The sequence below is a fragment of the Macrotis lagotis genome, chromosome 2 (assembly GCF_037893015.1).
Source record: "Macrotis lagotis isolate mMagLag1 chromosome 2, bilby.v1.9.chrom.fasta, whole genome shotgun sequence".
In the NCBI taxonomy this organism is placed as follows: Eukaryota; Metazoa; Chordata; class Mammalia; order Peramelemorphia; family Peramelidae; genus Macrotis; species Macrotis lagotis.
In genome coordinates, this window is record NC_133659.1 from 333044776 (window position 1) to 333063563 (window position 18788).

At 39.3% G+C, this 18788-nt stretch overlaps 1 protein-coding gene across 3 annotated transcripts in view; it reads right to left on the reverse strand.

Moving 5' to 3' along the window:
* Positions 1–18788, reverse strand: part of MRTFA (myocardin related transcription factor A) — a 214428-nt gene that overhangs the window by 128349 nt on the left and 67291 nt on the right. The window contains exon 1 of one of the 3 annotated variants that reach the window (XM_074227000.1): positions 9547–9786. The exons of the other annotated variants lie outside the window; for them this stretch is intronic. Coding sequence (XP_074083101.1) covers positions 9547–9592 — 46 coding nt within the window. The 5' untranslated portion in view covers positions 9593–9786. Of the gene's footprint in view, positions 1–9546; positions 9787–18788 lie in introns of those variants that run through there. 3 annotated transcript variants of the gene reach the window in all.

The window sequence follows — 18788 nt, forward strand, 5'->3', positions numbered from 1 at the left end:
TTAATCTCCTCTTACTTATTTTGTGACTAGCTATTTCTAATTCTAAGGAAGAAAGTCAAGGTCCCCTACTAGTATAGTTTTACTTTTTTATTTCTTCCAGTAACTCATTTAACTTTTCCTTAAAGAATCTGGATGCTGCATATGTTTTATATTCATGTAATGTCATTAACTATGACAATTCTTAGCAGAATGCCATCTTTCTCCTTATCTCTTTTAATTAGGTCTATTTTTGCAGCTAGGTGGCACAAGGTATAGAATGCTGGGCCTGGAATCAGAAAGATTCAATTTCCTGAGTTCAAACATCAGAAATTTACTAGTTGTATGACCCTGGGCTAATCATTTAACACTATTTGTCTCCATTTTCTCTTTTGTAAAATAAACTAGAGAAGGAAATGGCAAATCACTAGTATATTTGCTGAGAAAAGAGTCAAGTACAATTTAACAATAAAAAGGGTACTTTTGCTTTGAGATCATAATTGTGAGCCCTACTATTTTTTAATCTCAGTTGAAGCATAAAAGATTCTGCTCTAGTCCCTTATTTTATTCTCTATATGTCTCTGTTTCAAGTGTGTTTCATGTAAACAATGTGTTGTTGGTTTCTGTTTTCCAATCCATTCTGCTACCCATTTCCATTTTATAGGTGAATTCATTGTATTTACCTTCACTTATAAGTACTGTGTGTTTCCCTCTATTCTATTTTTTTCCCTATTTCTTCTTTTCTCTCTCACTTTTAACCCTGTCCCTTCTCAAAAGGCTGTTTGCTTCTGACCACTTCTTTCCTTAGTCCTCCCTTCTATTAGCCTCCCCCCTACTCCCATACTTGTACTCTCCATTTCCCCACTGGCTAAGATAGATTTTTATATCCAAATGAGTGCGTAAGTTATCCCTCTTTGAGTCAATTCCAATGAAACCCTACCAGTCCCCACCCACTCCACTACAAAAACTTCTTAAACACCTCTTTCACATGAGAAAAATTTCCCCTTAGTATCTTTCCCTTTCCCCTTTTCTCAATGCATTCCTATTTCTCTTCCCTTCATTGAGCAACCCATTGGGCAACAACATTCCAACACGATAGACTCACTTTCATGACCTCTGTCTATGCAGACGCCATCTAACTGTCATATTAATGATAAAGTTCTTAGGATTTACATTTTATCATCTTCCCAGAGGAATGAAAACAGTTTAAAGAGTCTCTTATTCATATTTGCCTTTTTATGCTTCTTTTGATTTTGTTTGGATGTCAAATTTTCTATTCCAGCATGCTTGAAAAGTTCTCTTTTTCATTAGATTATACATTTCCTCCCTGAAAGATAACACTCAGTTTTGCTGGATAGATTATTTGTGGCTGTAATACCAGCTCCTATACCTTCTGGAATATTATATTCCAAGACCCCCACTCATTTAACATGGAAGCTGCTAAATCTTGTATGATCCTGAAAGTGATTTCATGATATTTGAATGTTTTCTTTCTGGCTACTGACAATACTTTCTCCTTGACCTAGGAATTCTGGAATTTCTGTGAGTTTTGATTCTGAGATCTCTCTCAGGAAGTGAATGATAGATTCTTTTCATTTCTATTTTATCCTCTGATCCTAGGCTATAAGGTAGTTTTCCTGGATAATTTGGAGAAAGACATTATCTAGGTTCTTTTTTTTGATCATGGCTTTCAGATAGTCCAAAAATTCTTTTATTTTTTTTATGGACTTTTGCAATTCAATGGGGTTGTGACTTGTCCAAGGTCACACAGTCAAATAACTACTAAGTATCTGAGGCCACATTTGAACTCAGGTCCTCCTGATTCCAGGGTCAGTGCTTTATCCACTGCACCATCTAGCTTCTCCAGTCCAAAAATTCTTAAATAATCTCTCCTTGATCTGTTTACTTGGTCAGTTGTTTTTCAGTGAGATAGTTCATGTTCTATTATTTTTTCATTCTTTTGATTTTGTTTTATTGTTTCTTGATGTCTCATGGAATTAATAGTTTCCACTTACCCAATTCTGCTTTTTTAAGGCATTCTTTTCTTCAGTGGATTTTTGAGCTTCTTTTACTATTTAGTCAATTGTGGTTTTTAATATGTTATTTTCTTCACAATTTTTTCTGTCCCTTTTACCAAGCTGTTAATTCTTTTCATAATTTTCTTCCATCACTCTCATTTCTTTCTACAATTTTCCTCCTATACCTCTAGATTTTTCAAGTCATTTTTGAGCTCTTTCAGAAATTCTTGTTAGGCTTTCAGTCCAATTCACCTTTTTCTTTGAGGCTTTGCTTATAATTGCTTTGACATTATTGTCTTCTTCTGAGTTTGTGCCTTGATCTTTCCAGACAGTAGCTTTCCAGTAGCTTTTTATAGTCAAGTTTCTTGTTGTATTGTTTGTTCATTTTTTCAATCTATTTCTTGATTTTTAACTTAATGTTAAAATTGGGTTCTATTTCCAGGGTAAAGGTGGAACTGTCCTAAGCTTCAGGGTTTTATCTTTTCCTGCTGTTTTTAGAGCTGGGGAGGGAGGAGAGAGGGGCAAGGTGGGGAGGGTGATCTGTAACTTTTTGGTACTTCCAAGACAGGATGGTCTAAGGAGAGGTATCACTGTTCTCCAGGAAATGCCTTGCTCCCCTGTAGTTGCAAATGTCAGTATTCCTCTTGAGCCTGGAACTGTGACCAGGTTCCCTGCTCTCCTGCAGCCACAAGCACCACTGCTTCTTTTTGCCATGGGATTAAGAACAAGATTATTCCCCTGTGAGTAAATACAGACATGGTTCTTAGCCCTGGCTGGAACTGTGACTCTGTCCCTGTCTGAGTATATCTCAGAAAGTATCAGTTTATCTCCTTCACCCTGAAACTATGACCAGAATTGCACATGAGCAATTTCAATAGGGTCCTGTACCTAGTGACAGCAAAGGGTCCACTGTAATCTTTCTGACCAGTCACCCGACTCCCTTATAACCTATAAACTGAGAGCTTCTGTAGTTGCTGCTGCCACTGTTTCAACTGCCTCCAAAGCCTATTGTTGGGGTTGTCACGCAAGGGTCTGGTTGGGCCACAAACCTCTACCACAGACTTTGTAAGTTGTCTAAGATTAGAAAAATGACTTGCCCCAACCTTTTATTAGCCTTCCACTCCAAAATTTGATTTGCATATTATTTTAAAGTTGATTGGAAGGGGAAAATTATAGTTGAGTTCAGAAGAATTACTGCTTGGCTCCACCTCTGGTACCCCACTTTTCCAAATAGAAAAAGAGTGATTTGGACTGAATAGTTTTCTTAGGTCTCTTCCACTATGAAAATTCTTCAACTCTATAATTCAAAATTATTCTGATACTTAGGAAATTTGAGCTCACATCAGATAAGAAAAACAAAGATTTTACTAGCTAAAATTTCATTAAATAAATGAATAGGACCCAAACAGACAACTAAGCCTTCCTTAACTTATTGTCTTACATATATACAACGCACAGTCACGTCTCAATTTAACATGGTTTTATTTTCTTAGCAATTTATATTTTGCCTAGCTCTATCTTCCTTTTGCTATTTTTAAAATAAATTTATTTTTACTAGGATTTATAATTTATAATCCCTCCTACCTCCCATGACCACCAAAGAATAAGAAGAAAAAAAGGGAAAAATCAACAAAACTCTCATCAAAAGCAACAAATTTCCCGAATTGGCTATATGTGAGAATGTATGAATCTCTCTTCATTTTAGTCCAACACACCTCTCTCTATGCGGGAAGATGAGTAACCTGTTTCTTCTTCAATCTTCTCAACTCTCCATTTATCAATGTATTGAGCAGAATTGTAATGTTTTTCAAACTTATTTTTTTTCTGTAATGTCATTACTTAAATTATTCTTCTAGTTCTATTTACTTTGTTCTGCATCAGTTCATAGAGGTCTTCCTCATTTCTTCTAAAATGTCCATTTCACCTTTTCTTATAAAGCACACTTAATATCCCATAATATTCATATACCATAATTTGTTTAAACATTTACCCATAGGAGAACAGTCCTTAGTTTCCAGTTTGAGGTCACTATGAAAAGAACAGCTAGAAATATCTTTTCCCTTTCTTCAATCTCTTTGGGCAGATGGATCTAGAAGGGCTATCTGGCTATCTCTTTTTTTCCACCATGAACCTCCTTCAGTTTGGTCTCATTACATATCCCAAAACAGTAAGTTCAGAAGTGAGTATAAAGTCCCATCTAATCCAATAGATGTGTATTAAGTGCCTACTCTGAGCCAGGCACTGTGTAAATAAAAACAAAGTCTCTGCCCTAGAGAAGGAGAAAGCCACAAAAGGAGCCAGTTCAGCATAGAGTACCCAACTCTGGGGAATTTTGTTCCATAGAGCTGAAACCAAGCAAGGCATCAGATGCAAAGTGAAGTGAGCTGAGTTCGGCTTTCTGCCTTCTCTCAAGAAGGACCTCCAATTGGAGGGGAAAGGAGACTGTGAGAGTTGGTGCCCATCAAAGCTGAGTTAGTGGCATGGTGGTGAAATGAGAAGTGATGAGTTTAGTCCAGGAGGAGCATCATGTTCCCTGAAGTTGAAATCAGGCAGGGCAACAGATACAAAATGGAATGAACAGATAAAGAGAAGATAAAGGAAAAAATCTTTATGTTATTGATGCTGATTTTGTTACAGCTGGACTTGCTGAAGAGGGAAAGAAAGACTATTAGAGCCAAAACTTCATCTACATTTCTCTACCCTCAACCCAGTCATCTTTCTCAGAGCATTAGTTCTAAAAGCTTTCCTCTTTTGTGCCTATAAAATGTGAAGTTCTAGATTTTGTCAATGGGGTAGAAATGAGGAGTGATGATGGTTCTATGTCAACAGAGAAGCTACAAAAGCTCCACACCCATTTCCCAAGACAAATATTGGCCTAGGATTGTTCTTGGACCCCAGACATCCAGGGAACATGTATTGGGAAGGACAAGGGAAGCCCCAGAGGGAAAGAAGGAAACACCAAGAGGAGAATGCCTAGTAAACCATTATGCATAAAGGAATTGTAAACTTCTGTGGAACTAAATTAAACTGTAAAGTGCTGGGCAAGTAGTATGAAATAAAAAAATGTTGCTTACTTTCTAGGCAAACAACTCTTTATAGGTATTCTGTGTTCTGGGTATTAGGTTGAACTATTTTTTCATATGAACCTTAATCTGAAATATAGTCACATAAAGGCGTGTATGGGTGCCTGGTAAACTTTCTAACATTTCTTGAACACAGTACTTTCTCTCCCTCTGGTGCAGACCTTCATCACCTCATTCTTGACCTATTGCAATATCCTGCTGGTCAGACTGTGTGCCCCAAGCTTTTCCCCCATCACTTAGTTGCCAAAATGATTTTCCTAAAGTGGAGATCTGATGCTATTCCCTATCCAAATAAAATCCAATGGCTCTTGATTATGTGTCAAATAAATGTTAACTCCTCTTTCTTTCAGTCCAAAGCTCTTCTTGACCCACTCCTCCATCACATGCTCTCCTATCCAGTGACAACAGTCTCTTGACTGCTTCTTTCCCTGCCAGGCATGATCTCTGAAGGCTGCCCATACCTGAAATGTTCCAGCTCATCTCTGCCTTCTGCTTTCCTGGCTTTCTTCAAATCCTAGTTCTAAAACAAGTCTTTTCTGGTCCTTCTGAACCTTCCTGCCTTTCCTCTGCTGATGATTTCTAATTTCACCTGTCTGTGGCTTATTTGTATCTTCATACAAGTGACCTGCATTGTTGTCTCCCCCTCAGATTATGAATCCCCTGAAAACAAGAACTATTTTTCACTTTTTTATCTATTGAGTCATTCTATGAGCAAGACAGAATTGTAGTAACTCAAAGGTAACATGAGCTACATAAGTTTAAAGCAAGCAACCCAGGTGTTCCCATGGATAATCTATGTCCAACTTGTGGGAGAGCATTCTGAGATCATACTGCTATGAATCGGCCACAGTCAGACATGCTTTAATTTGTCTCTAACACAGCGATGTCATTTTGGTCTTCTTCAAAAACAAAGGACAGAACCAGTCAACCTCTCAGTGCTTGGCACACAGTAGATGCTTCATAGATGTGCCCACCTAGCTCATGACACCTAGACCACACCTCTTCAAGGCCAAATAGATGAGAAGCCCCAGAGATAAAAGAGCCCACATCCCCTCCCCCAGTACATGACTGCTCTCAGGAGACCTGGGAAAGGGTCTGTCCCCTAGCACCGACATGCCCAGGCTTCATATTTATCAGCACCCAAGTCCTAATGGGATGGTGCTGAGAAACGGACACAGGATCCATGGCTCTTTCTCAGCCTTCCTAAGATCCTCTTGCTCCCTCCTCATGTCTCCTTTTCTCCTCACATTTAGCAGGACACCTAAGTAACAGTGATGGGTACTACAGTTCAATTAATGCCACTGAAGATGTAGACCAAGTGTCTGACCAATTACAAGTTCTAACAACATGCTGTTTGCAGCAAAACAAAATGGATGTGGGCAAGAATTAACAGACACAGAGTGAAGACTTTATTTTCTTGATGTGGAAACAACCTGGTCTGTTCCTGCTCTATTGAGGGGAAATTTCTAACCCCAAACTTTCCAGAATCAGCATACCAAACAAGCTTTGGGAAATCCCATCAATGAATAGGAAACCTTCCTCCTATTATTGTAAGAAGTTCCAAATAGGCTCTTTTGAGGGGAATGAGTTCCCCCTACCTAGAGGTTTTCAAGTCGAAACTAACTGATTAGTTGCCAAGGAGGGCATAGGAGGGCTTCCTGCTAAGATACAGTTGGCCTTGGAGGGCCCTTTCAACCTTTAGATTCTTGGATTCATGTCTTTTCTTGACACATCAGCTCCTAGAGTCTTTGTCTAACAGGATTTATGCATTAGAACACATCATCTCACTGGTATAGGCCCATCAAGGATGACCATTCAAAGCATTTCATTATAATGAACCAAAAGTAACTCATCAGAGGATAGTTGCAACAAGGCTCTGCAATTACCATTATCAGAGTGGAATCTAGAATATTATTGTGGGAAAATTAGAGCCTCCTGCCAATGACTGCCTTCACATTTCTGGCAGACTGGTTTACCTTAAATCATCTGAGCAACTGTTTCAAGTTCTTTAAAATCCACCCCTTTGCAGTTTATCCAAGAATTTCTTTTGTTTCCTTTGCTAAATAACAGTAGTATGTCACTGGGCAGCTGCAAGATAGCTGCCAAATTCCATGAAACAGGCTACAACCTTTCAGGAGGGAAAAGTCCACTGATTTAAGCTTATGAAAACTTTTGGAAGAGAAATACATGAGAAGTTAGCTTGATATTCTCATCCCACCTGCCTCCTGCTGTCTAGCTTGGAAAGAAAGAGAGGAGAGGACAGGGGAGGGGAGGGGAGGGGAGGATAGGATGGGGAGGACAGGGGAGGGGAGGATAGGACCAGGAGAACAAAGGAAGGGAGGAGAGAATCAGGCCAGAGAGTCTGACTCTATTTTTCATCCTGCCCTTGCCTGACATCCAAATCAATCTGATCAATCCTGTCCTGTACACTGTTCTCCCATGAAACTTTTATGAAGGGGCTAACCAAACAGATGGGTGGCTAGTCTAACTTAAACATCTACCAGAAGGGAGAAAAAGTTCTTAGCCTGGAAAAGGAAAGATTAAGGAAGTTTTAGTAAATAGAGTACTGAGAGGCCCTTGAAGCAACTATATTCCTGTCATTTGAGGAACTATTAAAAGATGGTACTTGGGTGTTCCAAAAGAAGTTCTGTAGCTACAAGAAAATGATCATGAAAAATGTTCGAATGCATGTTCCAAAGAAAAATGGACATTGAGCTACACAGAGTAAAACTGAAATATTGCCATAAAAGTAAGCGGGACCTATTTTAGCAAAAGACAGACGTGAAGCATTAAAACAGGAACAAGATTGGGGAGATGCAGGGAGAAGGAAAAAGTAAAGCACATTGGAACTTACAGAAAAGCACATTTGGAATGCCCTGACAGGTCCTGGTAATATTATTTAAAGAGAGTCAGGGAGAAAGAAGCAACAGTACTTGTGGTTTTTTTCCTGCCTCCTTTCCCTTCTATGCAAAGACACCTGGTTAAAACTGAGGCAGGTTTTCCAGATACTGGTAAGTATCTGTAGTGTTCACTCTACCCAAGCACTCTCCAAGAAAAACCATGAAGCTGCTTCGGTCAGGCATGGTTTCTGGCAGAACTAATGATGAATCTTATTCTCCCCTCTGAGTGAAGGATATAGGATGGGAAGATGTTATCAAATACCATTTGTATGAATCTTCAATAAATACTTTCAGAAATGCATGAACTGATGCTGAGTGAGATGAGCAGAACCAGAAGAATATCATACACCTTAACAACAACACAGGGTGATGATCAACCTTGATGGACTTGCCCACTCCATCAGTGTACTAATAAGTGACACTTTTAGGGGATCTGTGATGGAGAATGCCATCTGTATGCAGAGAAGGAACTGTGGAGTTTAAACGAGGACCAAAGCTTATTATCTTCAATTTTTAAAGTTGTCTTATGGATTACATAATTTTGCTGTCCCTAAGGTTTTCTTTCTTCCTTTTGGATCTGTTTCTTCTCTCAACATTCAATTTGGATCTATGCATATCATGGGAAAAAATGCAAAGACTATATCAGAGTGCATTCTGTTAGGGGAAGGGAGTAAGAAGGGAAGGGAGGAAAAAAATTGAAAACTTCAAAGCCCTGCAAAAAAATATGCTTGGTAGAAACTACCACTGTATGTCACTGGAAAACAAATAAAATATTTATATATTTTTTTAAAAAAGATAAGCTTTCCGTAGGAAAAAAAGGAAAATACCACAGTATTATTTCAGCCCAAGTCTAAAAATAACACAAGAACATTCCCTTATTTTTAGAGTGCTATCTTGAAAGTTTAAAAATACTACCATTCTAGATAAACTCCATTAAAAACAAAAGGAGTAATTTTTAAAAAGTTGACTTCTGAAGTAGGCAGTCTATTGCAAGAGAAATAGTTCTTAGGAAGTCTTGGGACCTGTCCTTTTTTCCTTGGCTCCCCCCCCCCCAAATGTCCATCACCATCTGGAATGTCTCCATAATAAACAATGAGTAGTAAATGAAGAGGATACCCACAGCCCAAGAGAAGAGTTGGATCCTGAGAGATGGAGGAGCCCTTTCTTAGGCCTTCCAGGAGACAGACAAGCATCACTTCATGTTTAAGAGGAGCTTACTAAATATTTGTTGAAGTGAGGAGAAACAGAGCTGAGACAGGTCCCTAAAGAGAGCAATTCATAAAACAACAAAAGCAATTTCCCTCTGTCTCTTGAAAGCAATTTTTTAAATCCTTGATTAGACTAAGCAAAGCAAGGAGCTTTAGTTCCATACATTTCTTGCCGGAAGAGAGCAGCAGCCCTGATTTATCACTGAATGTTGGGAGTTTTCAAATAGAGGAAAACTATCAACTGCTAATTCAGATGAGAAAAGTGGACCTGGTAGCGAGCAAAGGTCCAAGTGCTTGGGGCAGCTCTCCGAGTAGGGCTAAGAAAAGAGCAAAGTGAGCAGGCCAGAGCCCCAGGCCTTACCTGAACGCACGGCAGTCAGGAGCATCTCGGGTTCCAGCAGTGTCATGACAGCCCCAGACAAGTGAGAGATCCCCACAGACCAAAGAAAATGGGAAGAGGCTCTTGGCTTCAGAGGCTCCCAAGAAGCTTGCTCCAGAGCGCACTGACCCGCCTTCTGCTGAGCTCGCTCACAGCACTCTCCCGGAGAGGCCAGCAGAAAGGGCCCCAAGTGAATGTCTGCCCACAGGAAGTGGAAGAGCCCTCAAGTCAAGACTCCCAAATGTGCTCAGAACAGGCGGCTCCTCCCCTGGCTGGCCTTCTTTGGGGGAAGGGGCAAAACACAAACCAAAAGGCACGGAAAAGGAGAAGAGATCCCTCTCTGCCCAATGCAGAAAGCAGAAGGAGATCCTCTGGGAGCCTGCTAATGGAGGATTAGGGCCACAGATAAGAGACAACAGTTAACACACTCCAGGGCTCTCAGGGACCAGATTCCAGACCTACTAAACGGGAACAACAAAAAAAGGCCTCCATCACACGCAAATGTGAATGCTATGTGAACATTCTATATTACACCCCCTTAGTCTAGCATATTTATAGAAGCCAGGTCAGAGAAGCTAAATATTTGCCTACAGAATCCAAACCATTCCCTCCTCCCCTGACCCATTAAAATATAGTCCCAGAAAATTATACAAATACATTACAGAGTTTTGGTCTCTCTCAGGTCATTCTTCTGCAATAGTCCACCTAGAAGCACCCCCAAAAAATCCTGTGATCACAATTTAGACATTCAACAGTTTTTCTTTTCTTATGAATAAGCAGAGCAAGCAGTTGAATTGTTCCTTATTAGCATAATCAATATATTTAAATGACAGACATTACCCAAATCAAATGAAGAAGCATAATCTTTATGGACAAAGATCTTTCTTGCTGAACATTAGGTTCTTGCTTAACTATCTCCTTACTAACACAAAGTGTCTTCTGATTTGAAACTTAAAAGTAGGTGAAATGAGGACTGAACAAGGCAATGAACTTTGAGATTAAAGATTCTTCTAGAAAACTCTTAAGTCACAATGAATTCTCTTAGTACAGAATCTATACAAAAATCAAATAATCATACTTTTCTTCCCCTATCACAGTCCTATATAAAAATCAGCATTCACAATGATAATCTATGTTTGAAATACTTGCTGCTATTCCAATTCATCTTCCAGATGAAGAATTGAGGCAAATGGGTTAAATGACTTGCCCAGAGTGACACAACTAGGAAGGATCTAAGGGGAGATTTGAATTCAGGAAGATGAGTCTTCTTGAGTCCAGGTCCAGTACTCTACCCACTGCACAATGCAGCTGCCCATGTTTGACAGATGCAGTTAATTAAAACCTTATGATAACTAGAACCCCATGTTTGCCAACATTATATACTGTCTACTTTATCTTCATTACACACCACCACTTAATTTTTTTTGTTTGTTTTTTGCAAGGCAATGGGGTTAAGTGGCTTGCCCAAGGCCACACAGCCAGGTAATTATGACGTGTCTGAGGTGGGATTTGAACCCAGGTACTCCTGACTCCAAGGCCAGTGCTCTACCCACTGCGCCACCTAGCTGCCCCCCACCACTTAATTTTTGGAGAATGAATGCCAGACAGTCAATTGCAAAAGACTCATCAGAAGGTTAACTAACCACAGACAAATAAACAGCAGGAATAGAGATCACCTATGAGATAAGGGTCTCAGAACTATCCAAGGCCCCCACTCTGCTGTGCCAAAAGTAAAAGTTCATGCACACTTCTAGGGGGAAAATTCCTCTGGGCCTCAAGGGAGAAAAAGAGAGGTTCTCGGCTGGCCCCAATACACTATTTAAGAGAAATCAGAAAAAGCTCTTTTTAGAACTGTGGGAGTGAATCAACAAGAGATGGAGCAGTAGCTGGTATGGGCTAAAAGTTGCTTGGAGACAAGATTTTCCACAGCGATAGTCTCACTGCCCCCCTCTGGCAGCCTCTTTACCAACCCCCTCCTCAGTGTTCAAGTCAATAATCCCAGAGAGGGCTGACTCATCACTTTGTCCCTTCCCAGGATGTACAATGAGTTACATGGTGGGTTTTCAGCAGAAACAAAACACTGGGTCCATTTTCTTTGAACAAAAAAGGGCAAAATATAGGTCTCTGTCTGGGAAAAGGAACAGGGGTTTGATTATCTATTGATCAATGTCTTCCCCCTACACAATGGGAATGAATGATCTAAGGAGCCTAATCTTGTCCCATGAGAGATAAAGTGACTCTTGCACACCTATATAAAAATAAAAGGAATATATGGTACCAAGTATTCACTTTTACAATGTTTTCTCATTTAGGATCATTTTCATGTTCATAACCCTAGAATCTAGCACAAGAGTCTGTTAATTGGGGCTCTCCAATCCTTCTGCCTATTTACTTGATCCATCCTTTCTCATTCTTCTCCAGCAAACTGCCTTGTCAATCAACCCCCTCTGCTCTTCAAACTGTTATTTGCCAGCTCCTTTACTGACTACAGATAACATGATTCTCCCTAGCTGGATGGTACAGTACAGTAGAGCAGCAGGCCTGAAGTCAGGAAGACCCAAGTTCAAACCTAGCCTCAGACACTTTACTAGCTGTGTGACTCTGGGCAAGTCACTTAGCCCCCATTTGCCTTAGTTTCTTCACCTGTAAAATGAGCTGGAGAAGAAAATGGCAAACCATTCCAGCATCTTTACCAAGAAAATCCCAAATAGAGTCACAGAGAGTCTGTAAAATGAAACAATTGAACAACGTTCTTTTTTTTTATTTTTATGGTTTTTTTAGTTTTTCAATATTTCTCCATTTGCAAATTTACAAGTTACACATGTTTCTACCATCCTCCCTCTCTTCTCCCTTCCCCTTCACAACAAACAATCTGGTAAAAGGTGTATATTTCTGTTTAACATATTTACATATTAGTCATTTTGTTTAAGAGGAATTACGACTAAGGTGAAAGAAAGAAAATCATGACATAATAAGGAAAATCATAACAGAAATTTTAAAAAGCTGAGCATATTATACATTCAGATTCCATGGCTGTCTTTTTTTTTCCTTCTGGATATGGATGGTATTGTCCACAACAGGTCTCCCAGGATTGTCCTTGATCTCTGAACTGCTGAGGAGAGCTACAGCCATCACAAGTGATCAACTTACAATGATTGTTGTTAATATGTAAAATAATACCTTGGTTCTGTTCCCTTCACTCAACAACAATTCATATAATTCTTTCCATGCTTCCCTAAAGTCTGACCATTCATGGTTTCTTATACAACAATAGTACTCCATAGCATTCATATACCATAACTTTGTTCAGACTCATTCCCAACTGATGGGCAGTCTCTCAACTTCCAATTCTTTACTACTACAAAAAGAGCTGCTAAAAATAACCATGAACATGTGTGATTTTCCCCATTTTTTATGATTTCTTCTGAATATAGGCCTACTTCTGAATACAGGCCTACTACAATTGAAATTGCTGGATCAAAAGATACAATCAATGTTAATGCTCTTTGGGCATAGTTTCCAGACTACTTTCCAAAAATGGCTGGATCAGTTCACAACTCCACCAATAGTGCATTAATTGAATGATATTCTTATCCCTTCCCAAAAATAAAAGAAACTTCCTTCACTAGACCTTACAGCTTCTGAAACTAATGTCCTATTTCTTTCCTTCTTTTCCCAGCCAAACTCCTAGAAAATGCTGCATTCTACACTCTCGCTACAACTTAAGACTCCTTGCAACCCTCTTCTGCAAACTAGTTTCTGACCTCCCTCACCTGAATCTGTTTCTCTTGCCCCCCCCTTCTACTAGCTACTTACCTACTACTCACAAACAGGTTTATGTCTCAAAAGACTCTCACATGATCCCTCAATCTCCACTAGCTATGGTCCTCTTTGTCTTGTGCACATTTACATCTCAATCTTCTTCCTTTTCTTTCTCTCTCACTCTCTTTGGAATTCTTTGCAGCTAAGCTTACAACTTCATCATTCAACAGAAACCATTCTTCAAAGTACGAATGACCTTTTCATTATCAACTCTACTGACATTTTCTCAATCCTCACTGAAGCAGCTGCTTCTTCTCCTGGATACTCTCCTCTTTCTAGGTTGTCATGACCCCATTCCTCCTAGTTCTCTCCCTCCTGCCTGTATGACTACTCTTTGGATCTCTTTGCTGGAACTTCATCCACATTATGGCCATTAATGGGGTGGGGGGAGAGGAGGGATGTTGTAATCCCTCAAGGTTCTCTCTTGTGCTTTCTTCCCTTCTTCTATTTAATTTCACTTGATGATCTCATCAACTCTATGAATTCAATAATCATGGATTCAATGATTCTCTTTTCTCCTTACTCAGGCAGGTCTACCCTCTCTGCTAAATTTCAGTCTTGCATTTCTAACTACCTATAAAACATCTCAAATTGGATGTCCCATAAATATTTTAAACTCAACAAGTCCACACCTCATTCTCACCCCCCCCCACATTCAATAAGTTGTCAAATCTATTCATTCCTACCTTAGCACCATCTCTTATAGATAGATGCTCTTCTCTCCTGTCACTGGTACTACCCTGATGTCCCTGGTAGCCTCAATTATTCTGATGGTAGCTAATTAATCTTTCTACTTTTAGACTTTCTCCACTCTAGTCCATCCTTCTCTCAGTTGTTAAACTGATCTTCCTAAAGTACAGGTCTAATCTATCTTGCTTTCTCTCTCTACTTCTCCAATACACAAACACATAACCATTCAATAAATTCTAGTAGCTCCCTAGTGCCTATATTGATATTAAATAGAAAATTCTAAGTTTGGCTTTTAAAGCCCACTGTAATCTCATTTCTTCCTGTTTCTCCAGTCTTCTTATGTCTTTCTCCCCTCCATGGACTGGATGATCTTGTGATACTGACCCTATCTTCCCAATTAGAAGGCTCCCACAGTCTTCCCTATCTGAAAATTATCCTTCCTCAGCTCCCCTCGGGCTCAACTAAAATCCCAACTTCTGCATCTTCTTCCCCATCTTCCTAAGTCTTAATATCTTTCCCTCGAGAAGAGCATCTATTGATCCTATCCTAGTTTGTTCAAACATAGTTATTTCCATGTTGTCTTCCCCCATCAGTGAGTTTCTTGAGGTCAGGAATGACTTTTTCCAAAGCTTAGTCCAGTGCTTGAAACAGATAAGGTTCTTCAGAAAATCTGAATGACTTCCCCAAGTTACCAAAGATCTTTTAAGTGTCACATATGATCGGTCTTGCCCCTATCTTCATTCTTCTCAATATCTTTGATTTTGTGGATCAACTTATTTTCCAGCTTTTAGGAGGTTCCTCATTACTTATTCTCCTTCTCCTTTTCTCACCTTTCTGTCTTTCTCATTTTTAGGCTTTTTAACTTATGTCTGTGAAGGCTCTGTCCTCAGCCTTCTTTTCTGTTTCTATACTCTCCCTCAGAACCTCAACAACTTCCAAGAGTTTAACCATCAGTAAGCTTCAGGAGAGGCCTTGCATGATCATTCTTGATTCCTAATCAGCAGAATCTCTATCCAAATTTTACTTTATGAAATTAATCACAATTCCCACAGCCTCCTGAATTACTTAAAAGGGGGGGGGGGTCCTATTTATCAATGAACTAGGGGATCTAAATCTTTACAATGTAAGAGATAGGAAGCATTATTAGCCTGGGTACTGACTTAGAATGAGTTTGATGTATAGGATGCCTGATGGTTAAAAAGTACTTTACATATATTCTCCTGTAATCTTTCTTCTGTGAATGAAAACTTGCACCCAGGCCTTCCTGATCCCACAGTCATCTCCTATCCATGAGGTGATGCCACAGAGCACAGAGGGAATATGGGAACTCAAATTTGATCTCCAAAAACTATTCTCTATGTGACCCTGGGCAAGTTGCTTAACCTCATTTTCTTCATCTGTAAAATAGGAATTTATAACAGAAAAGGGTTCTATCTCCCAGGGTTTAGCACAGTGCCTGATCAGTAACAGAAACAATATGTTTATTCCCTTCTCTCCAACCAAGCCACACTCAATCTATATACCTAGATGTGCATCTGGGAGGAGACAACAACTTCACAGTAGTCAATGAACATAACCCATTTCCCAGTTATTCAGGGTGACACACTAGAGTCACCAGAGGACACAGTGAGGGTTTAATCAGTGAAAAAAAGGAAGTTCCTACTACATAACCTTTTCCATTTGATAATTACATATTCCAACATCAGAATATACTGGGGGGGGGGGGATCTTGAGGACAGCCACTTTTCCCAGTGCTTTCTATCCCATTTCAAAGATCATGTAGTCCTCTATAAAGGCTGCTGAGAAATCAATCAATCTCTCTTTCTAAATATGAAGTGGGAAGAATAAAATGCACAAATGATCTAAAATTCTCAATTTAGTTAACAGATTTTCTTGCTTACTTCTACCATCAAACATTATCCTAGTGCATCTAAAAATTCAATTTTCTTTTCTCTACCTATCCTGCGTTATTTTGCTAACAAATAGAAACAGTTGATTCACTGTGAATGATCAGTATAAAGACAAGACAGTAGAAGGCAATGAAATGGAGGGCCTGGATCCCATATATCCCTAATCGCAAATTGCCCCAATCCTAAATATGAGTGTTGACTCTCTCTCTAAAAACTAAACCCTGGCTCTCTACAGTTTATGCAGGTGCAGACTGAAGTAACTAACCCAAGCTTTCCAAGTCTTCATAGGGCTAGACAACACCTGAAATGCCACCTCACTCTCATGTTCATTTCTGATAAATACATTCCCAAGTATGCTGGCGAGTTCTTTGTTTACTGTTCCAGTGAAATCTAATCATATGAAAATGCCACAGGTTCTAACTAGTTAGGTCTCCTCTCCCCCATCCTACCCCCAAACACCTGGTATTGTGCAAACTAAAAGGACCAAGGAAATAACACCAAGACCCCAGGCTCTAGGCATCATCCAATGTCCAGTGGCCCAATCAATGCCTTCTTCAAGCTATAAGAATTCAGCTAATGCAGAAAACTGCAATTGCCATTGATTTTAAGGTATATTGTTCTCTGTCCCAGGACAGAGATAACCACTTCTGCTAACTTTTAGGGACAAAGCAAATGTCAGAGCCATAAAATTATGACTGCAAGAATTCAAGTCTTCAGGAATTTTTTATATCCTTCATGGTATTAGAATTCAAAAAATTCTCTCAGAACTCCAATTTCCACATCTAGTCACCTAGGGTTCTTAAACAGAAGTCTGTGAACTTGTTTTATTTTTAAAGTATTTTGATAACTATAGCTCAAAATAACTGATTTCTTTTACATTTCAATTTTACTTGAAGCATTCAAAAATATAATTCTGTGAAGGTGATCTAGAACACACAGAACATTAAGAAACTTCAGTTCTAGATCATATGTGTCCTAAAATATTTTTGATCAAACTTTCAACTTCCACAAGTGACATCTTTAGGGAAAACGGAGATGTTTTTCTATGCATGATATTTACACATAACTGTTCCTTAAGACAAAACAATTTACTCTGCATACAGGTCAATTGCCTTGGAGAAGAAATAAACTATTTCTAGTACCATGACCAACTTTTTAAATTTCAGGGAGAGGGTTTCAGAATGGACTTCAGAACAATTGTCATTTTCAGTTTCTTGAGAATATACTCTGATTAAGAAACAGAAAATTCTCAGTGTCTTCATCTCTCAAGAATCCAGTACTCCCTACTGCACAGATTAAAAAATGTCACATACTCTTTTTATAGCTGTTCTTCCATCATTTCCAAAAGATGATTCCTAGGCCTCTTTTTTTTTTAGGTTTTTGCAAGGCAAATGGGGTTAAGTGGCTTGCCCAAGGCCACACGGCTAGGTAATTATTAAGTGTCTGAGACCGGATTTGAACCCAAGTACTCCTGACTCCAAGGCCGGTGCTTTATCCACTACACCATCTAGCCACCCCTTCACCACCTAGCCACCCCCCTAGGCCTCTTAATGAAGGTCTTCCACATGAGTTTGCCCTTGGGCCTCATGCTAATTCCCCTCCTGGCAATCAGGTCCTTATACAAAGCAGACATTTAATAACCGCCTCTTGAATTGACAGTTCTCTAGAATGCTGCTGCCCTTTCCTCTGAGCTCTACATCCATACTTTCATCTGTCCAAAGTACATACATCTACCTTCCCCAGAATTCAAATCAATTCAACACAGGAAACATTTCTACAATACAAGATACAGATAAGGCCTTTTGCTAGGCACTAGCAACAAAAGCAAAATCTAAAATCAAAGATTCTCTGCCCTTAGTGAGCTTCGAGTTTCCTGGGAGGCACTACATGTTCACCAGTAAACAAAAGCCAAGTACAGAAAAAGTAACAGAAATTCATTTCATGATGTTAAGAATCTTAACAGCTCTGGGGAGAATGAAAGTCTTTTGTGCAGAAGGTGCCAGGTAAGCACTTTTTTGACAGAGGAAACAAGGGATCAAGCAAGGACTGCAACAAGAACAGAGAGTGCACTTAGGAGTTTAAAATAAAAGTAGACATGAAAGGTCAATGGCAATCAGATTGTAGGAGCCTTTAAAAGCTAGGCTGGAAAATGCTGAGCAGGGAAATGTTATGATCACTGTCATCTTTTAGAAATATTAATTTGGAAGTTGTAACAAGGAGGGATTGATTAGAGTCATTTCTCAATTGATGGGCATCCCCTCAATTTTCAATTCTTTGCCTCCACAAAAAAAGAGCTCCGTTAAATATTTTTGGGAATAAATATAGGTCCTTTTCCTTTTTCTTTGCTCTCTTTGGGGTACAGACCTAGTAACAGTAGTAGTAGTATTGTTGAGTCAAAGTCAGCCTTTGCACATAGTTCCACATTGCTCTCTAGAATGGTTAGATTAGGGGCAGTTAAGTGGTGCAGTGGATAAAGCACTGACCCTGAAGTTTAGAGTTCAAATCTGGTTTCAGGCACTTAAAAATTACCTAGCAAGTCACTTAACCCATATTGCCTTGAAAACCACACCCCCTCCCTGCAAAAAAAAAAAAAGAACAGTGAGATCAATTCACAACTCCACAAAGTGTATCACTGTTCAAATTTTCCCATATCCCCTCCAACATTTGCCATTTTCCTTTTTTGTCATATTAGCCAATCTGATAAGTATGAGGAGATACCTCAGAGTTGTTTTAATTTTCATTTTTCTAATCGATAGCTCTGATTTCATCATCTTTGACCATTTATCAACTGGGAAATGACTT